The sequence below is a fragment of the Lontra canadensis genome, unplaced genomic scaffold, assembly GCF_010015895.1.
Source record: "Lontra canadensis isolate GAN:19392208 unplaced genomic scaffold, GSC_riverotter_1.0 scaffold113, whole genome shotgun sequence".
Classification (NCBI taxonomy): domain Eukaryota; kingdom Metazoa; phylum Chordata; class Mammalia; order Carnivora; family Mustelidae; genus Lontra; species Lontra canadensis.
This window is the reverse complement of record NW_022631107.1, coordinates 3,751,174-3,763,519: the sequence shown is the minus strand read 5'-3', so window position 1 is coordinate 3,763,519 and position 12,346 is coordinate 3,751,174. Positions and strand designations below refer to the sequence as shown.

Here is a 12,346-nt window from a genome sequence, read left to right as displayed (position 1 = left end):
TCAGTGGGTTAAAGCTTCTGCCTTCGGTTCAGGTCATGATCCCAGGGTCCTGGGATCGAGCCCCACATCGGGCTCTCTGCTCAGCAGGGAGCCTGCTTCCTCCTCTCTGCCTACTTGTGATCTCTGTCAAATAAATAAATAAAATATTAAAAAAAAAACTGTTTAATGTCTCTTAGTTCTGTGGCACTAAGTGGCACTGAGTGGCACTGATTACCTTGCCTTTGGTGAAGGTGAGTTTACTAAATTCATAGAAGAAATCAGACTGATCCACAGTTGAGCCTTCCTCACATGTATTTTCTTCTTTAAGACAGATTTTATTAAATTCTGTTAGTAGAGCCCCAGCCGCAGGTTTTCCACCTTCTTTCGAGTCTTTACACTTAGCAGACTCCCCTAATTCATCCTCCTCCTCAGACAGGGCATCCTCGTCCCCTGATCCCGTGTATGTATTTTCTAACTCATCTTCATTAGCCAAGTCATCCTCATCTTCCCTTTGGGTAATGGACAGCCTGGGCTCTTCATCGTCATCCTCTTCCTCTTCTTCCTCCTCCTCTTCATCGGAATGAATGATTCCTGACGTATGGCCCTGTCTTGAGGGGGTGAAGTGGCTTAGAGCATCTTCGAGATCATCTGTACCTTCTATGCCTTCTTCATCAACATCAGCCTTGTCTTCCGAAGTAGTGAATCCATCACACTCTTTGGCTGCGGGATTTTGGAAGCCTTCTAAATGCAAAGTGCTCTCTGTCTCATTATTTTGCGTGCTGCCACAGATGACAAACTCTCCACGTCTGCTACTCCTTAAACCTTGATCATCGGTAGTCAAAGGATGCTTGCCCTCTCTCCCAGTTTCACTTCCTGTTTCTTGATGGTGTCCTTTAATATCCCCTTGCTCATCACAACTGGCACCTGCCTTGATACGGTCTGGGTTTTCCAGGCAGACACTGACATGCCCATTTCCCAGTTCCTCTGATGGGGGGCTTCCAAAGCTTTCAGCCGTCTCTTTAACAAGAGTCAGTGGCTGTACCGTGCAGGTGTCTGTAGTTGAAATGGCAGCACCTGGCTCTCGAGCCAAAACTGAGTTTTTCAGTTTATCCTCTTTTGCTTGTGTACCCGGGTCATGCTCGGCTACTTCTTTAGAATGTTTGGAAAGACATGTGACAGTAGTCAGAGGCTTTGGAAGGCTGGATTTTGTAATTTTGTGTGGAAGGGCAAAATACTTATACGTTGTCCTTAAACAATGAAGTATATATTCAAACACTGGTTGATTATTTAGAGTCCTTGCCACATTTCTTTTAACAGAGTAGGGATCTGTAACGAAAAAAAAAGAAAGAAAAATCCACCACTTCATACCTTTCTATCTCATGTTTTAAAAATTAGCCTGCTGTAGATAAAAATAGACAACAAACGATACTAAAGTTTAGCATGAATCTTGTATGCTTTTTTAAAAACTGGGGATGGGAAATAAGAAAGAGGTAGTTTAAGAACAAAAAGAAATGTTTCCTTAAACATCTGTTCTATGAAGAGTACCCATTCTGTTCTGAACCAATACCCCTTCCCTATTTTGTTCTGTGACTGTGGAGGTAAAAAAGGTGTCATCTGTGTGGCTCTTGTGCCTTGGGGAAGTGAGGGCTTCCCACCAGGCTCTGCTGAGTGCTCTGCCTCCCCACTCAGCCAGGCCCTGTGGTGTGTAGAGCTTACCTCCACTCTTCTGCCCTGGGAAGCCCCATCACTGAACTGGCTGGACTGAATTCAGGGGCGAGAGGGAGGCACCAGGAGGAGACACCACTTCTCTCAATCTTTTCTCCTCCCCTAGAACTCCAGCAGGTTAGGCAATTGGCCAGAAGAGCTGAGCCAGAGAAACTGCAGGGGAGGGTTTAAAAATGTGAGATCCCCATGACTGCACACAGAATTTATGCAAAATGCAAAATGCAAAAAAAACCAAAAAACAAAAAACAAAAAAACAAAAAAACCACCAAAAACCCTCTTATGCAATATAAAGCTTGAAAAAAATCAAGCAAAAATATGAGAATTCCATTTAGGAGGTTCTTTAAGTTGTCTGAAGGAGGAGAATTAAGATTTCTTGAGGGGTTTCAACCTCCTGACTCTGCAAAGCTGAGAAGAGCTAGTCCATTTAATGTAGTCTACAGGGCACATCAGCGAGTCTTTCATACAATGGTTTTAGTTAAATGAGCCTTTGCTAGAAAAAATGTTTTCATGAATCAGTTCCAAATGCTACTGTAGATATTCCAAAAATAACAAGCCCCTCTCTCTATGAAAAGGAATCCAATGAACAATTATTTTTCACAAGAAAAAGTATTTTCTCACCTTCATAAAACTAAATGAACACAACAATCCAGGAAAGGACTGAATCTAAAAAAATCCAACAATGAGAACAGTAAAGAGGAAAGGGGGATTCATACATCAGGGTGGGCGGCGGGGAAGGAGCGGTTAAGTTGTTAAGCAATTTACAAAGAAAGCAAGGACTGGGCCAGCCACTGTTTTAGCTGTTTTTTAACTAAGACATTTTACTGCAGTGCTTAAAAAACCTAGGATGAACAAACAGCTTGATCCCTTGGAATGACCACAGTAACACATGCAAGATTCTAACTATTTCACTTTTGGGATCAGGCCTATATTACACGTGGAGGCTGAAAGGAGAATGAAGTAAAAAGCACGAGGTTAGCCTGGTACCTTAAAAAGACAAGGAATTAAAAATAAATGTTCTGAGATACCTTCAATGGCAATGCGCTTTTTGGGCCAATCCTTTGATTCCCGAGATACAGATTCTTTAACACGAATACTGATCACTAAGTCAGCCAAATTGAATTCTAAAGCATAGAATCGAAGCATTTCCACCCAGAGCTGCCCAACTGGCACTGACGGCAGGTGCTTGAAATCAAATATTAATGATACCTATTAACAGCAAAGAGAAAACACACAGGTGAGTTCAGGTGTCAGCACAATCTGAAAAACTAGAGATCATTCAAGCAAATTACAAAAAACCTGAAAAACCTTAGCAAAGATAGGAATTTGACAATCCATCTAGGTAAATCACATCTAGGTTATATTCTGTTTGTGGGAAAATGGCATTTCTACCCTGTACTCCTGGGATGAGGGCATGTTAAAATCTAACCATCATCATAGGAGCAGACGGGCAATTTTAGGCAACCAGGGGGCACTCCTTATTTTGAAGCCTTAATGACAGGTGGAGAGAAACGTGCCCGGATTGCTACTCAGCACAGAACTCTCCCTGGAGCTGCCTGCCGCTGGAGGGCACCTCTACGCTCACACACTCAAAAATGGGCGGCTTCTACAGGCAGAGAGCAAAAGGCAAAACACTCCTTTCATTTGTTCTGAGACGTTACATAAGCTCACTGAATCTGCCAGGGACAACTGATTTTAAAGTCAATTTTTTTTTTTTTCTAGAGGTTTATTTATTTAAGTAATCTCTATGCCCAACATGGGGCTTGAACTCATGATCCCGAGATCAAGAGTCTCATGCTGTTACAACTGAGCCAGCCAGGTGCTCCAAAGTCAAGTAACTCTTGATATCAGAAATTGATGCCAGTTTTACATTCGCTGACTCTCAACAAACTGGAACATACAGTGACAGAATATACTGGAAGGTGCGTAGGACCTAGAATAGAAACAAAAGAGTCCAAATACTGACTCTGCCATTTCATAGATCCTAACTGCTCTTGCCTTAGCCTCTTCACTCTCAGTCAGCATGACAGCATAGTGGCTCATGGAACTGGCTTTGCAATGGGACACTTGAGGCTTGAAATCTAACTCTGCCATGTATTAGCCATGTAGGATTCTGGCCAAGCTCTATGCTGTCTAAGGCTCAGTTTCCTCATCTGAACAATGGGGATTACAGTACCCACCTCAGAGGGTTGTTGGGAGGACTGAGTGAGAGAATGTCTGTAAAGAGCTTAGCACAGTGCCTGGCACACATGTTCAAAAAATGGTCGCTATCATTATCTGCAGAGTAGGGACGGAACCACCTATAACACAGGATAGTTATGAGGATTAAGTGAGAAACAAGGGAAAGCATCTGGCAGATTTGGTTGCTCTCTGTATTCTTTCACTTATAGTCTTTTTAGTACAAGAAATCCATTTATCATTGAAACATAACGTCACAACTGTAAGATGGCTCTTTGAGGTAATCCAGTTCAACTCCCATTAAGTTACAAGAGAAAACTAAAGCCCGAAGAGTTGACGTGACTCGCCAAAGGTCCCACTGCTTGTCAGCGGCAGAACGAGAACAATGGGTCTCGATCCTAGTACAGTGCTCTCTCACCACACAACGCAATCACTCTCGACCCTGCCTAGGTCTTCATTTCTGATGCGGTAGCAGGACTAATCTCTCCAAATAACACGAAAATGTTAACATCAAGTATTTGCTTGGGCTTACAGCAACAGCTTTTCCTTCTCAGGGATACAAATCTGTTGCCCATCACACTTTATTATACTGAACTTCAAAACAAGTGGTATAGTATTTTATTAACCACTAAATCCTGACCACAAATATTCTTGTCAAGTAGGATAATGCCATTAGATAGATTTACGAAGCAGAACTGCCTGAAATCCGAAGTTATCTAGGTCCCAAACACTGTAGTTGAGGACACAAAGAAAACCCCCAGAGATTGAAAGCCTCATTAAATTTCACCTCTTTATCCATAACCCTTATTCAGCATCGCTAAGGGCTCGTAAGCATTTCACTGAGATGACTTGATAATACCACCACGTGGAACTTACGAAAACGTGGACTTATCCACACTAGTGGTACTTAAGCTGTTTCTCGTTATTGTTTTTCTTCTTTTAAAGTAGGAAATGCTTTCTTTTCCAAAAGACAAAAACAACCCTCCCCCCCAAAAATGACAAGTAACATTTACTGAGTGCTTACCACTTGCTTGGCACTGAGTTAAGCATTCTAGAAGTCAATGACTCTATCAGAGGGTACCAGTATCATCTCCATTTTTAGATGAGGAAACTTGGGCCCAGGAAGATTAAGTCACTTGCCCAAGGACACACAGCCAGGAAGTGGGACAGCTGGGATATGAATTCAAAGATTCTGGCTCCACAGCCTGTACTCTTCTCCACTACTGGAACCCCAAGAAGAAAACAGAAAAAAAGTGGTGGTGTTCTGGTGGCATCGGGTTGAGTGGCACCACCTCCCTTCTCTCTCCAGCGCTCAAGGATTCAAGAAAACACAACTGGAGAATCTATGACTCGCCACCACTTCCCCATTTTAGGCATGGACCAGAGGAGTGGCAGGACTTGTTTGAGTACAGCGAGGATTAGGATCCTGGTCTCAGAAGTCCGTTGTGGGTATTGCTGCCACTGCAAACCAGAGAGTTACAGGGAAGGTCGTGGGGTCAGGGCCCATATCTGCCCCAAATCTTCCCCAATTTGAGGCAGATTCCTATTCTTATTTCTAGTATAATGACATTGCTCAGATTTCTGTTTAAATTTCAGCAGCAATTCTTTCCTTGTGCATAAATTTCCCTGCCTACCCCTAATGGTGAGGATGAGGACACTGAAATGCATTATACCGAGTACTTCTTCACTGTGGATTCAGTGATCTGAATTTTACCTTTTCTCATTACTTGTCTATTCCAAGGACTGAACAGACTAGGAAATGAAAACATCCATGGAAGAGTTAAGATAGCTGACAGATGAGAGGAGGACTGATAACTCACAGACTCCACAATTAACAGTGAAATCAAATATAAACGGCAAAATTAAAAATGAGAGAGAACAGACCTGTCCCCTTTTAACAGGCATTTCTTTTGGGGCCCCTTCTTTTGCTATGTCTGCATCGCCAGCAGCACTCTCAGTGTATTCCCAGAACACAGCGTCGTTTTGAACATCTTTAAGGCTGAAGTTCCCTAGTTTGTTTAATGAGAATCCTTCAATCTAGGAAAAATTAGACATATCCTATTACAATGAGATAGAAAGGATTTTATATCAACCACAGTGTATTTATTTAGAAGAAATGAAAACATAACTCACTGAAAATAGAAAAGGTTATCATATCAGTTTATGAACCGAGACATCTGTTCATTTAAAAATATTCTTTCAAGTAAAAAACAAGTTTTCACTTGCAAAAGAAGTGGTGATTTTGTGAAGTATTTCTTTAGTAAACAGTCTATGAGAAGGTAACACAGCCTGGGCTCAAGGCCACAGGTTCTGGAGTTAAACTGCACAGGTCCCAACCTCGGCTCCCTGGAGGAACTGTGAGGTCTCAGGTTTCTGTAGAAACGGGCTACACTATAACTTCCTCCGTGATACTTGTGACATGAAATAATGGACAAAATCCACCGACACAGCATAGGGCACACAGTGAATGCTCAATGTAAGAAACTGTTTCTACTGATGTTCCTGAGATGTCAATTGCTAAAGAACACAGCCTGGGCTCAAAAGGTCTAAGAAATGTGGAACAAAGTTGAACAGGTTTTTTGTTTTGTTTTGTTTTGTTTTTACTGTGCCGTGGGATTGATCACAGGCTTTAAACTGGTTAAGGTACCCGAGTCATGGTACGGATGTGGTACCCTGTTTCTCAAATATATTTCTACAACAAGTGGGACTACTTTTTTGGTTTAGTACACAGAGTAATCCCAAAACATAAGCCGTCCTGTCATTTCTCCTCACAGTAGTTTCCTTCGAACTCAGGATAAAATTCAGGGCTTAGAAAGAAGGTAGGTAATCTGTCCCTTTGCCACTGCTCAGTCCCATCTTCCCCATACACGCCCGCCCGCCCCGGCTCACAGCGCTACTCCCTCTGCTTTGAAGGCTCCTCCCGTAACAATCACTGAGCCACGCTCCCAGGGGGGGCTGTGCTTTTAGGGCTCTAGCTAAGAAATTCTTGCCCACCCTCAGGCTGCAAAGATTTTTTCCTGTTTTCTTCTAGGTATTTGATTATTTCAGAGCGAGTGAGCCAGAGCATGAGTTGAGGGAGAGGCAGACGAAGGAGCGTTAGACTCTCCACCGACCAGGGATCCCAATAAGAGGCTCCGTCCCAGGAGCCTGGGATCATGACCTGAGCTGAACGCAGAGGCTTAACGGACTGAGCCATCCAGGTGCCCAGGAAATTTGATAATTTTAACTTCCACATTTAAGTCTTTGATCTATTTTGAGTTAATTTGGGGGTAATTTGGGAGGTAAAGGGTTGATGTTTATATATTTTTCCCCCTTATTATCTAGTTTTTCCATGATCAACTGCTGAACAAGACTTTCCCCCAATGAAATGCGTAGGCACTTTTGTTGAAAAACAGTTATCAATGCTTCCAATCTACAGACTTGGTATGTCTCTACATTTATGTATATTCTTATTTAACTTTCACAGTAATATTCTAGTTTTCAAGTTGAAAGTCTTATGGATCTTTTGTTAAATTTATTCTTCATTAGTGTGTTTTCAAGAAGCATTGTTAATGGAATTTTTCAAAACCTTTTTAAATGTTGCTAATATATAAAAGTACAATTTTTTTTTGTATATCATCTTTGTATTCTATGTTCAAACTAAATATACTAGTAAGCTCTAGAGGTGGATTTGTAGTTTTCTAGGATTTTCTATGTAAACCATCACATTACCCGAAATAGAGAAACTTCTACTTCTTCCTTTCAGGTTTTTGATTTTATTTTCTTTCCTTATTGTAATGACGAGAACTTCCTTTAAATATTTAGATAGAAATAGTGTGTGGGGGGTGGTGGGATGGGGAAGGACACATCCTTTTTTGTTCACAGTGCTACAGGTAAAATATCCGGAATCCAATATTAGGTAGGACATTACTGACAGGTGTTTTTCATAAATGCCCATTTTCAGGCTGAGAAAGTTCCCTTCTGTTCCCAGTTTGTAGAGAGGTTTTGTTTTTATTTTCTTTTAATCATAAATGAATGTTGAATTTTATTGGTTTTTTTTTTTTCTGCATCTCTTGAGGATCACATGGCTTTTTCTCCTTTATTATTTTTGTATATTTCTCAGTTGATTTGTTAATATTTTGCTCAGGGTTTCAGTGTCCATGCTCATGAGGGATACTGGTATATAACAGCTTTCTTTTGTGTGTCTGGTTTTTATATCAGGGTAATTCTGGCCTCTTTCTCCTATCTTTTGAAAGAGCTTATGTAGTTGATATTATTTCTTCCTTAAATGTTTGGCAGAATTCACAAGTAAAGCCATTTGGGCCTGGAGTTTTCTTCATGGGAAGGTCTTTAATTACAAATTCATTTTCTTTAGTGAATAAAGGGAGTAAATAAAAATAAAGCAAAGAGAGTAAATAAAAAAAATAAAGTCAGAGACATGCTGAGTTTACACAGGCTATTTTTTTTCTTGAACGCTCTTTTTGTGAGTCTTACAAGGACAGGTCTCCTTGATCTAAGTTTTCTAATTTTTTGGTATAAAATTGTTTATAGGGGCGCCTGGGTGGCTCAGTGGGTTGGGCCTCTGCCTTCGGCTCAGGTCATGGTTTCAGAGTCCTGGGATCGAGCCCCTCGTTGGGCTCTCCACTCAGCGGGGAGCCTGGTTCCCCTTCCCTCTCTCTGCCTGCTTCTCTGCCTACTTGTGATCTCTTGTCTGTCAAATAAATAAAATCTTTAAAAATTATTTATAATATTCTTTTATCCATTTATGTCTGTAAGATCTGGAGAGATAAACCCCCCTTCATTCCTGATACTGTGTTCTCTTCCTTTCAGATGAATCTATGGGGGGCTTATCAGTATTACTTATTGAACAGTTGGCCTTGTTTTCTCTATTGTTACTCTATTTTCTCTTTGTTGATTTTGTCCGTATCTTTATTTATTATTTCCTTTCTTCAAGAACTTATTATGGGTTGCAACACCTGGATGGCTCAGTCAGTTGAGCATCCCACTCTTGATTTCAGCTCAGGTCATACATATCTCAGGGTTGTGAGATGTGAGCCCTGCCTCAGGCTCCCCCTAGGTCCCATTTTCCTTGCTCTTTGTATATTGAGTAATTTTAGACTGCATTCTGGATACTATAATGCTATACTGTATTGTGAAAATTCTGGATTCTTTATGTTGCTCCAGAACATGTGGCTACTTTTATAGGTAATTAACTTGGCTACACCAACTGCAGACTGGTGGACAGCAATTCTGATCTCAGTTCATTTTTTTAAGGAAATGAGGCAGAAAGGCCTTTAGTGTGAAGTTTAATTTTGCTAGGAGTTAGGCTATGTTTACTGATTGCTGTAGCTGTAGATGTCAAGAGGTTCAAAGTTTCTCTGGACTTCTTGTTTTTGTCTTCCCTATTGTTTTTGGGTTTCCCAAGAGATTTCTTCTGAATTGAGGTCTTGCCATTATAATCCCATTTTATGCAGGAGCCCTAACAATGTGGTAAGGTCTGGGGGAGGGGAAGCATTCTATAGTCCTATGATCGGGTGTCAGTCTTTTAGCAGAGCCTGTGGTCCTGGACTGTGACCTTGACAAAGTGCTTTTCAATCCTCCCCACCTGAAGTAAGACAGGAAGGCTCAGGAAAGGGGCTACTGGAATTGGGTATTTTTCTTTTCCCTACGCCGGTTAGGCCCTGGTAAAAAAAGTTTCACTTGAAGGCAGGCTTTTGTTTAGGAGAATAGCGTGCTCTGGGCATACTTCAAAATGGTGACTTCTTTTCTCATCCTGCCAAAAGCACAAGGGGATTTTTCTTGGATCTCCACCCTGAGAACCTGGTGGGGGTTCTTGGAGTAGAACCTGTGAAATCACTGGGAGGTTCCCAAAGACTGGGGGCCCTGCTATTTTTCACTCTTAGACTTGTGCAGACTGAGCTTCCAGAACCCCAGTCTAAGCCCTCTTACCCTGGTATTGGCTCTGCTCCTGGGCTTCTGCTCTAACAAGTTATAATTTGCTATATTTGCCTGTCTCTCCAGTTCTAGGGGCATTGGCTTTCCTTGACCTCAAATCTCTGACAGATCTAAGAGCTGTTGATTCTCAGTTTATTCAGTTTTTTGTTTTTGTTTTTTTTTTTTTTTTTTTCCCTTTTTGTGAAGACAGAGTGATGACTTCCAAGCTCCTTACAGGACAGACTAGACTGGTTCAGGAGTTGGTCAGAGACATGCTGAGTTTACACAGAGAATTAAGGGTTCCATTTTCAGTATCTTTCCCTCCATATTTTTCCCTTCTATCTGGTGGCACTCGTTCCTCTGGCCAGAGAGAGGGCTGGTTTTGCTGCCAGAGCGCGTGCCTTCAGGATAAAGCCACAAAAGAAGGACAGAAACTCGCTATGTGTTGGCCACTTGCTCCAAAGTCTGACTCTGTCCGAAGTCTGCTTGTGCTTGTTCAGTCTCCAGAGCCTTCACGTTGTTGTCTTCTGTGTTTTGCTGAGAATTTATAGCTGTTATTTATATAAGGATCATTTGGTCAGGAGGTTGTGCCCCCCCCCCCCATCATAAGTAGAACTTGACTTTCTGTTGAGGGGAAAGAACTACATTTGTTCTCCTGCCTTGGGTTAGGAGCTTTACATTCATGATCTCATTTCAGAATTTCTCAGTGAGGACCTCAGTGAGGCTCCAAGAAAATAAATAACTTGCTGAAGGTCCTAAGGACATGTGTGACAAGATCTGGAGGAATCGTAGGGCTAGCAAACTTGAGACTACTCTTTTTTCTATTATATTACCTGCCATCTTTCATGGGTAAATAACTGCTAAAAGCTACATCTATACAGATTTAGGTAGATTCCAAAGAACAACTACTAGAAGACTAGTTGTTGGGGATAAAAGATGCTGAGAAGACAGGGTTAAACCTGCTCATCAGTCACAACTCACTATGATTAATTTTAGCCAAATCAAAGTCCAATAACGATACATGGGAGTAATAGGTCTGCGAGGACAGCCTCCGACATGGAAGAGGTCGGCGTAGGGTGGGAGGGAACGGTTCAACAATCTCTGAAGAGATAGATGAGGGCACAGAGGCACGATACCTAAAGTTCTTGACCGGGAATTTCATCTTCGTTATCTGTATATTCCCTTTGGGGCCAAGTAAAATGACAAACGTACATAGAGCTTTAAAGATTTTAAGGAATTAACAGTTTAGAAACTTCTATAAACATAACTGAAATCTTCAAAGCATTTTGTCCAGGAATAACAATGTAAAATTTCTGACACCAATAAGGAGCTGAATTTAATTTCTTTCCCGTACTTGCTTTATATTTCTATGACCCTAGCAGAAGCTTCTAGTATCGGTTAAGACTATAGCAATGATGCCTGATGAGTTTAAAATACTGAAAACTGTAGATCATTTCGGTTCAGGCAGTAGAGTGTACCTTATTTGATCACAGAATTCAATCCATTTTTGGCCACCACATACCTGTTTCTGTGATTAAATCTTAAATAAACAAATGGTATAATCAAAAGCAAATTCAATGTCACTTTAGAGGATGTCCAGTACCACTGCCTAGAATACACTAGCCACTGAACAAGGTACTCATACTACTGTGTTCTTAAGCAAATCCTGAGGAGAATCACATCACCAGAACAGACACATCCCTTTTCCTGCATCCTCACATCAGTGACAGAGGACTACTCAGAGGTGACCAGGACACCAGAAAAAGTAGATCTCACTAAGAACAAAAGTAAGTATGGGAACACATACAATGTGTTCTAACGGCCCTCTCAGGCACAGGAATCTAACTGGTTTGGTTTTATTCTAAACTCCTGTCTCTATGGATTAAAGTGAAAGAAAAAACTTAAAGACCTTCACAGGCCCTTTTGGGTCTTATGGAAATAGTTACTTATCAGCTAAGGGTTGTCTGTTCTCTCTTCTTTCCACCAGGACAGCTATCTGGCAGACACCCACTGGTCCTGTGCATTCTCTCGTTTCAGTACCACAAGCACAAAGAAAGTACCCTTCAGGCCAGTGGGACACACAGTGGTCTGTGATCCCTCCTCCATGACAGAGTTTACGAGGGGCTCATTCTGCTTTGGTCTTTGGTCTTTGTTCCTAGGACCCAGCAGATAAAGGTCCTTGCTCAATACTCACTATATAAGTACAAAGAAAAAGCTTTTCCCTATAATCATATATTTTTCGTATATATTCATAGTTAAGCTACTGCTGCAGAACAGATCCTCCTTAAATGATGAGAATTCTGTGTACTTAAGAAGAAAGGTGGTTACGGTACCATATGTGCCGAAATAAGCTTTTTACCAAGTTTGACTTTTTACATAGTAAGTATACATATAAGATTTTATCAAGATAAACACCTAGGATTTAAAAGAAAAGTTCCCAAAAGGATGAAAAGAGTATTATTTTAACTTTGAGATGGAGACTACTTCGATCCTATTTGAATAAATCAACTTTAATTTATATAGAAAAAGAGTGGTCACATTACTGAATTCTAAC

At 41.2% G+C, this 12,346-nt stretch overlaps 1 protein-coding gene across 9 annotated transcripts in view; it reads right to left on the bottom strand.

Annotated features, from left to right (window-relative positions):
- TUT7 (terminal uridylyl transferase 7) overlaps nucleotides 1-12,346 on the bottom strand; it is a 59,154-nt gene that overhangs the window by 31,333 nt on the left and 15,475 nt on the right. For all 9 annotated transcript variants that reach the window (XR_004380634.1, XR_004380635.1, XM_032840459.1 and 6 more), the window contains 3 exons: nucleotides 5,764-5,916; nucleotides 2,730-2,910; nucleotides 215-1,305 (listed from right to left, as the gene is read on the bottom strand). Coding sequence is in view for 7 of the 9 variants with exons in the window: in XM_032840459.1 (XP_032696350.1) it covers nucleotides 215-1,305; nucleotides 2,730-2,910; nucleotides 5,764-5,916 (1,425 nt within the window). In the remaining 2 variants the exon portion in view is untranslated. The remainder of the gene's footprint in view (nucleotides 1-214; nucleotides 1,306-2,729; nucleotides 2,911-5,763; nucleotides 5,917-12,346) is intronic.